The sequence below is a fragment of the Fusarium coffeatum genome (genome assembly GCF_003316985.1).
Source record: "Fusarium coffeatum strain FIESC_28 chromosome Unknown BRIP53273_contig_78, whole genome shotgun sequence".
Lineage (NCBI taxonomy): Eukaryota > Fungi > Ascomycota > Sordariomycetes > Hypocreales > Nectriaceae > Fusarium > Fusarium coffeatum.
In genome coordinates this window covers 60,163-75,379 of record NW_022157874.1, presented here as the reverse complement: position 1 = coordinate 75,379, position 15,217 = coordinate 60,163, and the positions used below count along the sequence as shown (strand labels likewise).

At 44.7% G+C, this 15,217-nt stretch overlaps 3 protein-coding genes across 3 annotated transcripts; 2 read left to right on the top strand and 1 right to left on the bottom strand.

The window, feature by feature from the left end:
* Window positions 1-716: 716 nt before the first annotated feature.
* FIESC28_03789 (uncharacterized protein) lies at window positions 717-1,724 on the top strand (the record flags this gene model as incomplete). The annotated part of the gene is made up of 2 exons (XM_031157938.1): window positions 717-921; window positions 970-1,724. 2 exons carry the CDS (start codon window positions 717-719, stop codon window positions 1,722-1,724), a joined length of 960 nt encoding a protein of 319 aa, XP_031018001.1.
* Window positions 1,725-3,253: 1,529 nt separating this feature from the next.
* Window positions 3,254-5,381, bottom strand: FIESC28_03788 (uncharacterized protein; the record flags this gene model as incomplete). The annotated part of the gene is made up of 3 exons (XM_031157937.1): window positions 3,254-3,627; window positions 4,053-4,138; window positions 4,189-5,381. 3 exons carry the CDS (start codon window positions 5,379-5,381, stop codon window positions 3,254-3,256), a joined length of 1,653 nt encoding a protein of 550 aa, XP_031018000.1.
* A 2,072-nt stretch (window positions 5,382-7,453) lies between these two features.
* On the top strand, window positions 7,454-11,829 carry FIESC28_03787 (uncharacterized protein; the record flags this gene model as incomplete). The annotated part of the gene is made up of 2 exons (XM_031157936.1): window positions 7,454-8,873; window positions 8,933-11,829. The coding sequence occupies 2 exons, from the start codon at window positions 7,454-7,456 to the stop codon at window positions 11,827-11,829; spliced, it is 4,317 nt and encodes a 1,438-aa protein (XP_031017999.1).
* Window positions 11,830-15,217: the final 3,388 nt, after the last annotated feature.

Genomic DNA, 15,217 nt, shown 5'->3' with positions numbered 1-15,217 from the left:
CTGCCCGGGATCGAACTGGGGACCTTCTCGGAATTGGCGAGATGCCATGATCTGATTGGTTAGAATTAAGCTTGTAGTTATCGCCAAGTAGTTTTCTCGACGCGTCCTACGAGGGAACCTTGGCTTCTTCCACTCCTCCCATGGATGACATCTCGCTAAAAACTATGGAACATTCTATTTAGAACTATTTCTATCTTTAGATCATGGGCAATACCGAGACCCATGCTTAGTAAATGCCTGGAACAGAGCCTCAATCTCGCAATCTCAATTCATTTCCACATCCGAGTCTTGGAAGTTAACCTGTCAGCTGATAATTCGGCAGGGTAATGTGCTTGCACTTTATGCAGGCTGCGGATGTCACTGGGTTGAAAATCGCGAAGAATGTCAAATGGGCACTCGTCTCTTCAAGCCACTCAGACTTGTACAACGGCGCAAGCTGGCAACTAAGCCTCTATGTAACTATTCGGTCGGCATGCATTATTGCGTGGGTAGCAGATATCATTCTCTCATCCCATAATTGGGCCAGCTCTCTCACCGAGTCTGGTACGTACGTGGACCAGTCGTGACGCTCGTCTGCCTTTCTCTCAGCATGTATCATTTAAGGCTCTCTCTCTCTGAATGATTCCTCTGCTTTTCGTTCTTCCTCATTTCACCCAGATAACCTAAGACCCTTTAGATACCAGAGGGACACCAAGCCCCGATCGTTGCATGCCAAAATGCGTTTTGTTCCACCCGCATGGGGGAACCACAAATCCAGCCATAGGATTTCCCACGAACAGATGCGTCTTATCCAAGATGCCATCGAGAGAGATCACCGAGAAAATAACAAGGACGCGGCTATAGTCGTTGTCGTTGACGAAGAAGCAAGGGCCCGACAAGTGGAAAAGAAGTGGAAGAAACATCGTTGGCAACTATGGAAGAGTATGCATCTAGTTGCCTTATTTTAGATCTGAAACTGACTGTTCTCAGGGAGACCGTTTTTTCGCATCACTACAAACAAAAGGCTACAAAATGCCATTACAAAGGTATCTTGCAACGAGGATGTAAATCACCTTACAATCATTGCATGTGAAGAAGTTGATACGATCTCACCACAAGTGCACGCACCTTACGTTCGGAGTATGAAAACTCTCCAGTGCGGTCGTCAGGACCATATTCAGAAAGTTTTGGACATCGGAGACGCCTTTAGCTTCAACAACAAGCATCTTGATAATTGCGGCTTCCAACTTGGATCCAATGGAAGCTGGGAATTTGACTGTACTTCGAACATTACCTTCGGACGGGAGAAGTCTTCCGTTCCACTTGGGAACGAGGAGCATGAAGCAGATAGCCCAAGTGGGACACAAGAGACTAAGACAACTGGCGGGTGGTGGAAAAGCTGGAGAGGATTCGTTGCTAGTGCTGTGGGCCTGGTGGTTGCGGCTGCCAAAGCGGTTTCCAGTGTCCTCATTTCAGCCAAAGGGTACTGCCTCAGCCTTTCTTGGAAGAGCTTTTATCTCTACCTTTATCAAGGTAGTGCTACCGCTTCCTTGAGCACATCAGCGGCTTGCGTCGCCATGGGGTACGGTCTTGTTGCGTTTCTTGTTGTCTACTTTGTGCCTTGGGATGATCTGTTCAACTGGTTCGATTGCACTGCACAATCGTGGTACAACGGCGTCTTGTCTTGGTGGAACCGAGCTGTGGCAAGTGGGAGACGTGGCCGTGAGTACTCTCGTGTTATTTAAATGGGTTGACAAGGACGGGAAATCGAAAGGAGAAATTGTCAAGAAAACGTCGGAGTTTTATTGTTTTAACACTGGAATCACGTGGCACTTTTTTGTACGCATTGCAAACTCTTCCCGTGTTTAATGATATGTGCCAAAGTGCCCGGGCCCTACGTTCCAGACCCGCCTGTTGATGCCACTTATTTTGAAGGCCCTGCGAAACTTTGTTGGCTGCTCATCCAGGCAGAAGTCCCGGAAGTGAGAGTAAGCAAGGTCTTGATCAGGTGAGCAAGCCTTGAAGTCAATTCCGAAAATGGATTGTGTGGCGTAGTCTCGACCAAATGGCTTTCTCAAAATGTCCAATCCCGCCAGCCCACGCGACGAACAATGAGATCATAATCTGTGGCAAAGCTGGATTCAGGGTTCTATAACTTAACGCCTTTCCCCAGGATCTTCCGGTCAGACAGGCTGACTCTGATACCCCTCCCAGGTCTCAACTTTATCCATCTTCCTCAGCCATACAAACGATCAAGGTCAGCTGACTAATTAAACTTAAGGATCAATCCACTGACTCTCATAGATGCCTACCACGTCCGGTACAGTCAGCAGCTTCGACGGAGGACACAAAATCTCAGCCACCTTTGTCGTCGATGGGGTGCAATGCACCTTCAATGGCAGCTTCGACCCTCCAGTTGGAGACTTTCACAGTTATGACGCGAAGCTGGACTACAGTGATATTAAACAGTTGACCACTCAGCGAGAATTCAGCGGGGAAGTCAGTTCCCAGAGCCTTGTGATCGACACGAACAATGGCGCCAAGATCACGACTCACCCTGACACGCCTATTTCTCCTATTAGTCGGTTGTCTGGGAGAGGAAACTGGGAGCACAGTTGATGGGGGATAATCGGGAGTTATCGATATATGGTTTTCTGTACAAACTTAAACATATTTCAAACGAATTGAAGCATCCAAGTTCGCTGTTAGGTTTTACACAAAGTAAGGCCTGATGTGACGTGTCCTGGCACAAACCCTTTTGCACGCACAGCAGTCACTTGGAATCTTCTGGAAGCCGTCTACAGCCATGCTGGCACTGGGGTGAAGACTGGACGATTGTCAGAGTATGTGCTCATAGACGAGGACAAGTAAATTGAGGCTTTCCACTAACGCCCCATTTTGTAAACACCAGGTGCATACTAGTTCATGGATGAAGAGGGCTATAATAGCCACATGAATCATTTCATTGTGTCGTCTACCATAGAACCTCTCGATGAACGACAGTTGGACACCAGAAGTAGGTCAACAAACAGAATCCATCCTCGATACCAAAGCTTTAGGTCAACCCTGTCCCTACGTGAAGACTGCCCGACACGGGTCCTCCCGCCATGAACCTCCCTTGTTTATAGCAGCGTAACTCCTTTCGTTGTACGCGACCCAACCGTGTGAGCCGCCGGTTTTCGCACCGACCGGGGCGACATCCTAAAATCTTGTAGTTAGCCTGGTGCCTCTCAAAGGTGTCGATGGGTCTTACTCGACAAACGGGCGAGCCTGTCTATTCCCCGTCGCACTTCGTCTCCTCATCCTCCTTGTCGTCGCCGCCCTCTTCATCAGTTGATTTCTTTTTGTCGCTGCCACCGGCGGCGCAGGCAGCGACAACAAGAAGCACAACTACTACTAGAACGCCGCCCATGATAAACATCTGCGTCGACGTTAAACCTCCAAAGGTGAAGGCACCGCCACCCTTGGGAGTCATGTAGGCGGGCCAGACTCGTCGGGCAAGTTTGGGGGCGTCTTGTTCGTTGGGGATGATCATTTCAGAAAGGTGAGATGCAGAGTGTGTGTGTGAGAAGTACGGAGTCGTCAATTGTGGTGCTAGTTTGAGGTTGAAATCTGGGAGAGTTGGAAGAGAAACGGGAACGGGATTTTCTGCTTGTAAAAAGCGTACTGGGCTTTATAACAATGTGTGCCCTAAGATAAACTCATACAAATCCATTGCTCTTCCTGTCAGCATGGCTTGAACCATTTTAGGCTTCTCCCAGATTACACTGCCGACGTGTTCGACCAGCTCACATTTTTGGTTCGAGTGTTGTCAAGGTTGGAGTTTAAACCGCTGTTGCAGAATCGCCACTGATAAGACAACGCATATTTTGTAGATAAGATTTACTTTCTCAGTGTTTCTGTATACCGAATTTATATAACAATGTCGCACTTCCCTCCTTTGGGTACAATAAAAAACTCGCCAACCTGGGCCATCATATCATCTGTCGTGTCGTGATGTATCCTCAACCCCCTACACTCGCGAAAGAACGTAGCGAGTGTCACGAGAATCTCCATGCGGGCGAGGTGCATACCGATGCAGCTCCTTGCGCCGATGCTAAAAGGTACGTGCGCTCTACTTTGTTCATGCGATGGATTTATAAACCTGGTGGCATCAAACCTGGGATGAGTTAGCGATGAGATACAAGTGTACGGAAGAGGTTGACTTACACATCTGGATCAGGGAAGATATCTTCAAGTCGCGACACCAGCCAGCCCGTCGTATAAACCATTGTGCCACCTGGGAGATCCCAGCCATGAACCGAAATACCAGCTGGAGGCACGATTCTTTCGACCAGTGCTGCAGCAGGGTTATACATCCTCAAGGCCTCTTCCAAAGCACTGCTCAAGAGTGGCAGCGCCTCCAGATCTTTGGAAGTGAAGTCCTCTGGTAGACCAGCAACCTCATCCTCGATCTTCCGCCTCAGGTTTGGGTTCCTGATGATCTCCCATGTGGCATATGTCAACGTAGCAGCTGTACTGTCAGACCCAGCTACAAGCATCATAGCCACCTCAGATCCCAACTCATCGTCACTAAGCACAGGTCTCTTACTGAGCTCGGCTTCACTCAACATGTGTCGAACCATACTTGGCCCACACGAGGGGGAAAGTACGTCCTTCAGTGCAGTTGATACTCGATTGAAGATGATCTCAGTGACTTGACCAACATCGCGCAGCCAGGTGATGGGAGACCATTTGGTAAGAGCCAGAAGTGAGCTGGGCAGCATGACCTGCAGAATGACACTTGGGCCAGCATTACCCAAAGCCTTGAATACAGGCAAGTCTTGTCCGCCAGATTCGAGAAGCTCAAAAGACTTTCCGACCGCCATCTCGCTGATAACGTCAACTGCCAAGCAGCGCCACCATTTGTATACATCAGCCCTGCCATCCTGGGCCTCCTTCTTGATCTTGGACACAGCAAGTTCAGCCAGTCGTCGAATAGTAATTTCTTGCTCTTCCTTCATAGCAGCAAAGCCACGACCAAGAACCCGTTTCCGTTGCGCATGAAGTTTTGGGTCTCGCATCGTGAATAGCATGGGTGAGTGACTGAATCGGATGCTATCGAAGACAGGTGCTTTGATGCACCTGCTTCCCACGCCATGAACTTTGTAGTAGCCATCAAGACTATTGATCGAAACCTCACTGGGCCCAACTCTCACTACTGGACCGTAGAATTTGTGGATGCGGCGGAGATGTTGGCGACTTGTTCCAGTTGCTCGGGTGTAGAGCAGCGGAATGCCTGTAAAATGCGTGTACCACGGGCCGTGTAGGGCTGAGAGTGGACCGCGAAAGAAATTGGACAGCGCCTTGAGAGCAATCGCCACAAACAATAATGCAACTGCAGAGACAATAGTGACAGACATTGTGACAGCTGTATTGGGGTATGATCAATGCAACTTGAGTGGAGATACAGAAACACATCATGCATGAGCATTATACACCGCATCGTATATATACAAAAGCAGTCAACTCACCATTGGTGTCAGATTCTGCGATATCATCATCATTGACTTGCACTCTTCGGTGGCATTGGGCTGTGGTTCTATTTTTTCCCTCCCATACTGAAAGACCCATGGTTTGCAAGGGACCCTCACTGCTATCCTAGTCGTTGAAAGCCCTGTAACTGCTATCAAAGACCTCTCTGTGCCACTCCATCGCGTTTCCAGGCGCTCTGAACTGCAGCTAAATCAGTAATTCTCTCACTGCATGTCTCAGGTGTCCAGCTCCGCCCCTCGGGTCCCGAAAGTTATTTCCTGCGCCTTTGACTCACAGCCATTCATGCCCTGGAGCAGTGAAGTCAAATTTGAAGTCTATCGTGAGCGTACCTTGCATGACTGGTTCAAACAAAATCACTCGGCTCAAGAATAGTTGTGATTCGTCAATTGCTATTCGGCGATTAGATCACCGGAAGGATTTAACACCACCCTTACGTGATATTCGTATCTCGTAGATCTTGTCATCCTCCCGCATGATCTGCGCCATGCAAAGGTTGCCCAGTCCGAGTCCGCTTCTCTATGTAATAAAAGCATGTGAAAATGCATTCCTGGTCCGAAGGATCCGAAAAGGGTATTTCGGACCATAAGTCCGTATCTGTTGGCTCGCAGCAGAGATCTGGACTCAATTGGGGGCTGCGCTAATTAAGTGCTCATCTATGCAAAGCCGGTAATGAGGGCTTGGCTTTGAGCGATTAAACTCAAGGTCCACTACTGAGTATCATGTGCTTTTGAGAATACCATCCTTGACCCTGCTAACTTTGTTTTCTCTCGGATGAACGGTCCGAAGAGATAAGAAGAATTCGCTAAAGACTATTGCTATGCATTTCTAGTAACGGCAACATACGCTTACGTTTAGAATTCTAACATCAAGACTGCTATAGGTATTAAATTAAGTTAGTACCTTATATACAAGTATGAATTATGGATTTAAGAACCAAACTGAAGTGCCTTAATGTAAGCGGTCCAATGATAGTACGGCCAGTTCACCTGGATCCGCCGAGACATGTAACTAGGTCCAAACTTGGCAAGTCCTGCTACCCGCACTACACCTTATTGGCACTGGTCGTGTGGTTTGAGGGCAGAACCAACAACATAGAACCAACAACATAGAACCAACAACATAGAACCAACAACACAGAAGTCTTGGCTGGCATGTCCCTTGTTTCGCAATTAGGCTGACCAGCTGTTGCCTGCATTGAGGCAGAAACATGAGCGGAAGAAACCAGATAAGGCAAGTCCATCTTGCCGTAGACGATGTTGGTCGTCTCAGCCTCGGTCCATCAACAATTGCTGCTTACCATCTAGCGATGCCCAGCAAGTCTTTGGAAGTGGATGCAGGCATACTAGGTAGTAATGCGCAAATAGTTCTAGGCGAGATTGGTGCATCCTTCCCACTAGGAAAACTGTGCATCCTGATGCCTGGGTGCTTTCAATCTTTCATAACCAACAAGTTCCTGAGCAGCAGCTTAGAAAGTGTCCACTGGGCTGGCGGGATGGTATTCCGAGTATGTTTAGAGCTAGACATAATCTGCAGGATGAAAACGCTTGGGTTCTCATCAGATCATGCACAGTCGGTGCTAGAGATAAGAGAAAGCATAAATACTCAGTGGGCACTTTCATATACTGAATCCGTAAAATCCGCCTAGCTTTTCTTCCTTGAAGCTACTGTCTCTCGTTCTTTTGTTTTGTTTCTACACTTGATGCTGGTGGTTTCGTCTATCTGTAGCCTTTGCCATACCTCTCTTTAAGATCTTTCTTCAAACTCGCTATCTCTGAAGGCACATGGAACTCTCCACCGAGACTTATTAAGACTTGCTGGACCTTGGAATTTTATTCCATACTTTTATCATCTACTATCAAACATTCTTTTCTCCTCTTTTCTTACCCTCTTTTAAATCTATTAAACATTCTTTTATCACCACTCCGCCCTACCTCTTACCATGGTGTCCTCAACGCCATGGGGAATCCTTGCTTTGGCAATGGTGATCATATCTAATTTGACATCATCAGTCACTGCCATCCCAGACCTTCGAATTATGCCCCTTGGAGATTCTATCACCAAAGGTAGCGGGTCTTCCGGCATTGTCGGCTACCGAGGGCCACTCCGTGAGAAGCTTCTGAGTCATGCCAAGAATAACGACTTTAGTGTCGATATGGTTGGCAGTCTCACAGATGGCAACATGCCGGACAACGATCACGAGGGTCATAGTGGAAAGTATCTCGCCAACATTAACGAGTACTGGAAGCTCTCTATCAAGGCACGGCCCAACGTTGTTCTTATCCACGCCGGTACAAACAACATGGATAAGAATGTTGACCTTGGCATTGCCATCGATATCTACACAGATATCATTGATGGAATATTCAAGGAAGTCCCTGGAGTTACTATCCTTGCTGCACCAGTCATTTGGGCCAATAAACCAGCAATGCAGGCCAACACCGATAAATTCAATCCACAGATCGAGGCTCTTATCAAATTAAGACGATCGCAAGGAAAGCGTATCCTTTCTGTACCTATCGATATCGCAGTGGGTGATCTCTCAGACCTGAAACACCCTAACGATAAAGGCTATAAGAAGATGGCTGATGCCTGGTTTCAAGCTATACTGGACGCTGATTCTCTTGGTCTCTTGCAAAAGCCAGCCAAGGTGACGGACAGCGATGCACCTGGCACAGGTATCGGGACTGGGTCTGGCTCCGGTTCTGGGTCTGGTTCTGGCGATCTAGGCGAGATTGAAGGAAAAATCTGGGACAAAAAGGGCACTGTCTTCGAAGGCTTCAAAACCTGGGAGTCAGTAGGCCCTATCTCTTCGGCAGCCGAGAATGGTAGCCGCGATAAGTTGATCTTAGCTGATCTCAATGGCGATGGAATCGCTGATTATGTCCTCGCCGACAACGACGGGACGGTCCGGGCTTGGATCAATGGCGGTAAACCCGATACCTGGACCAGTCTTGGAAAGGTCAACCCGGACTGGTCATCAATCAAAGGTGATATGGTTCGCATGGCCGATGTTGATAACGACGGCAAGGCCGATCTGATTGTGCTTTACTCAGATGGCGCAGCCAAAGTTTGGAAGAACACTAACAATGGGAAGGCCTTTACAGCCCTTGACGCCAAATGGGCGACAGGTTTAGAGTCGCAGGAGAAGGTCTTTTTCGAAGATATTGACGGCGACGGTTATGCTGATTATGTTATCGTGTACTCCAGCGGTAGCGTCAAATGGGCCCGCAATACGCACAATAACGGCAAGGACAGTGGCAAGAAGAACTGGGAGTCCGCAGTAACTATTGCGCCTGGCCCAGCGGGTATACCTGAGAATAGCGCGAGAATCCGTGATATCGACGGCGATGGAAAAGCCGGTAAGTCAAAGTATGACTAGCACCATGATTTCCATGATTTATTAACACTGAGTCGGCAGATTACCTTATTGTTTACGATGGCGGCGCCGTCAAGGCTCTCCGCAACACCATCAGTGACGGATCTAGTGGTCGCAATTGGAATGACCTTGGTACGATTGCACCAGGCATTTCGGGCGTTACCGGAAATATGATCCGTTTTGCTGATATGGACGGTGATGGTCTGGCCGACTTCCTTGCTGTTGCTGATGACGGAAGCATCCGTATGTGGAAGAACCTGGGTATCGTTGGTACCAAAGGTTCCAGTATGCGGTGGGCTGACTTGGATGGCGATGGTAAGGATGATATTATCTCGGTTGATGCCAAGGGCCGCGCCCGCGCATGGATCAACAAGGGATCGACGTGGGATGCGATCGGCGAGATTGCCCCAGGCTTAGATGAGGACCTCTCGTCAGCTCGTATAGAGTTTGCGGATGTCAATGGCGACGGCTATGATGACTATCTTGTCATTTATGGTGGTGGGGCTGTTAAAGCCTACCTGAATACCCAGGACATCCTCGTCAAGGGCTCTCGCAATTGGCACAATGCCATTACAATATCACCTGGCGTCGGAGAGCCAGGTAGCAAGGTCCGGTTTGCTGATCTGAATGGAGATGGGTATGCCGATTTCCTTATCCTCTACGATGGCGGAGCTGTTAAATGCTGGCTTAACAACAAGACTATCCCACCTAGGGACGGTGAGAGGATCTGGAAGGAGGGCGAAATTGTTGCAACAGGAGTCGGAGAAGCAGGACACAAGATCAGGTTCGCCGATCTCACTGGCGACGGCAAAGCTGACTATATTGTCCAATACGACGGGGGCGCTGCAAAGGCCTACCGTAACAACGGCAGGATTGGCAGTTCAAGCAGTGGTAGGAAATGGAGCCTCATGGGCACGATCGCTACCGGCGTCAGTCCACAGGGACCTGTGCACTACGCAGACTTCAACGGCGACGGAAAGGCTGACTACCTCGTTGTCTTTGGCGGCGGGGCTGTGAATGCCTATGTCAACTCGTACGATTGGAAGGCAAAGAAGCCGGTAGACGACGACAAGGACAAAGATGACGACAAGGACAAAGACGATGACAAGGAAGATAATTCTGTATGCGAGTCAGCCCCCAAAACACACAGCGACAAGGACATGCCCACGGGCTATTACATGGATTGGAAGTATATTGAAGACCAGTCGTCCGCTATCGTGGGTTGGCAGTACATTACCATTGTCAATCTCACTCCGCACACGTTCAAGTATGATTCGGATCGCTCTCATCACTATCAGATGACCCACTGGGATTTTGAGGACATTCCCCCAGGCAGGTCGCGCCAAAACGCCGTCGAGTACTCCTATGATGCAGGGATCAAGATTGACAGCAAGGGTGAGGCCTACTATACCATTGATGGCACCAACGACAAGTTTACGGTCGAGGTAACCAATAACGACAGGTCAAATTACCCCAAACGTATCATCTTTGACCTGAGGGGTATGGGCGCTGGATGGAGAGAGTACAATTGCCCCAGGACTGAGACTCCTGTCACACTTGTCATCACAGGAAGTGCAGATTACGAGGGTGGGTACATCACATCTCTGGTGCATGGCGACGCTGGTTGGATGCAGGGTATCAAGGACACTATCGAGAAACGAACTCTGGATCAGATCGTGATGCCTGGTAGCCATGACGCCGGCATAAGCAAGGTCACCAACGGCTTGTTATCTGTTGGCTCCTGGAGGAACTCGCAGACTCAAAACCTCAACATTAACAGCCAGCTACGGGCCGGCTCACGTTGGTTTGATCTACGAATTAGCAGCGTGCATAAGCCGAACAAGGCCTATGATTTCTGGGCTCTGCACGTCAATGATGAGACCGCTCACACTGCAGTTGGGGTAGCAGGTGAGAAGTTCAGCGAGATTGTGGACGAGGTCAATGCGTTTACCAGCAAATTCCCTGGCGAGGTGATCATCTTGCACATCCGTTATCTGGTCGGTATCAGAGAGTCACCTATCGCGGGGCCTATATATTGGGACGATGAGCTGAAGGATGACTTCTTTGGTAGACTCAAAGAGATTAACAACCGTTGCGGTGGACTTGACCACCAGGGTCAATTTGAGAAATACAAGGTTGGCACTTTGATGAACAAGAATGCTGGCAAAGGGTGCGTTCTTATATTTTTGGACACCGAGAATCTGGATGAGAAGATCGAAAAAGAAGACCAGATTTCGGAGAAGGATGGTATTTACAGGAAGGGTTCCATGTCCGTGCATGATCCATGGCCGAACAAGGGCAACACCAAGGACGCTGTCGAGTGGACGATCGACGAGTGGAAGAAGAGGTCCAAGTCTGGCATGCACGTCGGCCAGTGGGTGGTCACACCTTACTTCATGCTCGACGCCTCCATTATGGAGGCCTCCATCCTCCCGACAAACCCGGCATTGTACTGGCGCGGCTTCAACGAGATGACGCCTGAAGTCTTCCCTAACGTGCTGCTGGTTGACTTCATCGCCAACGTCCTTCCCAGTCGGCTTGATCCCGAATGGGACACGCTCAGCGCTGAGCTGCAGGTTCTGGCTATTGGACTTAACCTGTACCTAATCAGTGAGAACTGCAAAATCAGCTCAATACGACCTCCGCTTCTGCCCAGCAAGGGTGGTAACAAGTTCGCGAGCGGTCGCAAGAGCGGGTGGAATGGCGTCGTCTTTGGTAACGGAACTCGGCTGGACGAGACTCCCCCAGGATTTCCTCTGGGGTGCACCGCAACGCTGCCACAAGGGACCGTTTTTGGAAATGGAACCGTGCTGCGGCATGATGTGCCAAATCCCGGCTGTGCACCGCCTAAAAGGCCTGGTTCAGTTTTGCCCACCTTCACTATCCCTGCTATCATTACCCCGACCAACACCCCACGGGCTCTCCACTGGGCGGCCTGAGAATAATTCATTTCGTTCGGAAAACGCGTCAAACCAGACCATTCTTTATATAAACCAGAAATATTGATTGTCTTCAATTTCTTATGTATAATATATGGTACATTTCTTTTCTCTTTTGCTTCGCACTAGTTTCTACTATTGATATCAGTTGTCTTTTCAATCTTTTGATAAATAAACTCGCGTTAATCTCTTAAATACTTGTCAATACATTTGCCGCTAGATTCATACTTCCTATGCCTTCCATTACCATGTGATTACAGACGGAGGTTTTGTTTCCCCGTAAGCGACGCTTGGGCGTGATAGTAGTGATCCTACAACGTTTCATCTTACAGATATGCAGGCAGCACATAATTAGCAAATGGGGTGGCTGTCAGAACCTTAGAGCCAACAGACACAATGCTAGCAGGGGGTTAATTTGTACCCCGGCTTCTCGCCGAGGATAAGGTAGAATGTCCCCACCCCTGATAGGAGACTAAGTAGAATAGGCAGGTGCTTTCAAACGTCGCTAAGCTGCTACGTTAAATAACTGCTTATCCCGAAACAAAATGAGACACCCTTCAGTCCTGTACATCTGCGCTCCACATCATGCCATGTCTTCTTCAACATCAAAAGGAGGAACTTACATTGCCCTTACGACAGCATACGAAGAACCGATCAGCTGTCAGAACAATTTTCACCCAACAAGTATAGCTTGGACTGGTAGCTCCACCCCTACGTCTATCTTGGTGTCGAAGGCAGTCAAATCATGTTACCCTTCTGGATGGGACGGTCTTGGTACTGGGGAGTATCTCAGTCCAGCCGTTTGTCCATCGGGATGGAATTATAATGTGTTAAACCAAGCAACTTACTCCTCAAGCGGGGCCACGACAGCGCTTTGCTGCGCAAGGTTAGTAGACCTGTACAAGACAAGAGATACTTAGTGGCTAACTATCTTAGTGGCTATCAACTTAGACACGTTGAAGAAGACCAACAGCAGGCCAGACAGATTTTCCCCAACCAATGCGAGCGACGGATAAACGATCAACCAGAGGAGAACCAGAGTGCAACCGCCACATACCCCAACGCAGTGCCTGACGCAACACATGGTACCCTATTGCTTCATCAAGCATGGGTAGTCACTTGGGATGCGTCTGACATGGCAACCCTCTCCCCGGAGCCACCCACCCTGTACAATAGGCAGTTCGAGCCAAGGATGGAGACTTCACAGCCCGCGGCTAGCCAGACGTCATATGAGCAGGATCATGGCTCATTTAGTGCCTCTGATGCCAGATTCCTCTTTATTGGGATACCTGTCATTGTTGGAGTGATTTTAATCGGCTGTTTTACATTGTGTTGGTGGAATCGAAGGAAGATAAGAAGGCGTAGGGGACAAGAGGTAGCTATGGACTTGCTTCCGGATCAGAGCGGTGACGCAAGTTCGTCTGCGAGACGGAAGTAGCAAGTAGCGCTGGGGCTTAGATGCTTTTAGATATATACTATGTATAGATTGCTTTATTACTTTTCAATACATCCTTGACGCTGTAGTACTAAACCTGCCTACTATAATATAAAATATGTTAATAAGAGCAAATTATCTTTTAAAAGCTTAGTATATATAATTAAAGTAATTTATTCTATTACTAATCTAATAGTTTATAGTTATATTTATCTTAATAGTATTATTTGCCTATATAGTACTTAAAATTAACTTATATAGGAAAAACTTTAATTGTAAAGGTGTTTTAAGAGTATTAAGTATTTACAGGCTAAGATCAGCTTTTAATAGTACCTTTAGTATATTAGGTAGCTAATCTTAAATATTATAAAGAAGAAAGCTAGCTATACCTTACTAGTAATTATACCCTAAGGCTTTAAAAGTAGTACCTATATTTAGCAAAGTATATAAAGCCTTTATATAGCTTTATACTAGTACTATATATAATATAGATATTATAGTAAGTTTTCCTATTTTTTAATTATTAAAACTTAGTAAGAATTTACTTTTTAAAATATAACTTAGTTTTTAAGTAAAGTTAAAGTTACTATTTTATACTATAGTAATATAAAGAACCTTTATATTACTTCTTTTATATACTTATTTCTTAATATAGTTATATATAGTAAAGTAATTAAATTAATAATTATTAGTATAATAGAAAATATATAAATTAGCTTTTTATAAGTTAATAAGGTTATTAGTAGGTAAATAATTAAAAACTTTATTAAGTAGTTTTATTAGTAGTATATTTAAAAGGCTAAATATAGTAATTATAATTTTTATAAGATAGAAATATAAGAATTTATAATAAAAAAGATAAGATTTTAAGTAAAATACTACTTAAATTATAATAAATAGTCTATCTATAGCTAACTTACTATTTAACTTTCTATATTAAAGTAAAGATAAAACTAAGAAGTTAATATAGTTTTAATCTTAATATATACTATTATACTTTACTATTTATTAAATCCCTTATAACTTAGTAAGCTTCTTAAGTAAATATATACTAGTAGCTTTTCTTTAGCTTTAGCTTATTTAAAATTATAAATAATTTTATTAAATTACTAAGTAAAGCTAGCTACTATACCTTAGCTATAGTATTAATAGCTATAGTAAAAAGCTAAGTAAGAAATAGTACTTATAAAGTAAATAAGTTACTTTAATAAAGTAATTAAAGGGAAAATAAAGCTTTTATTAATATATAAAAAGTAATAAACTTACTTTTATTATATAAGCTTTTTAAATTACTTTTAAAAAAATAGTAATATTCTTAGTAGTTTTTTAATAATTTAATATTCTCTTTATATTTATTTTAAATATCTCTTAACTATTTAATAAATTACTATATAAAATAATTTATATTATACTTATATTAAGATTTATAGTTAAGGTAATAGGGTCTTATAATAATATGTTTTTATTAAATACTTTTTATATAATAAATATTTTCTTTTAAAAGTAACTTTTTAAAGTAATTTAATATTTACTTAAGTTATTAGCTTTTTTATAATAATTTATAGTAAATTTAACTATTAGTAAGTATATATAAAATAGTAATATATTTATAGTTAATATTAGTTTATTTATATTAGTAAAAAATAGTATATTTATAAAACTAAACTATAAACTAAGCTAACTTAGTAAAAGTATCTTAATATAAAAGAATTAATATATTATTAGTTATAAATTAAAAATCTTATACTTTTTATATATAACTTATAAGAACTATTTTAAGTTAAAACTTTATTTTTAATTATATTTTAATATAAGTTTTTTTATTAAATAAATAGTATTTAATTTATTAATTTAGTATTATTAAGATTATTTATAAAATAAGTATATTTTATTATTTACTTTTAAGTAAAAGAAAAAAGTAATAATAAAAATATATTATCTTCTTAGTTAATA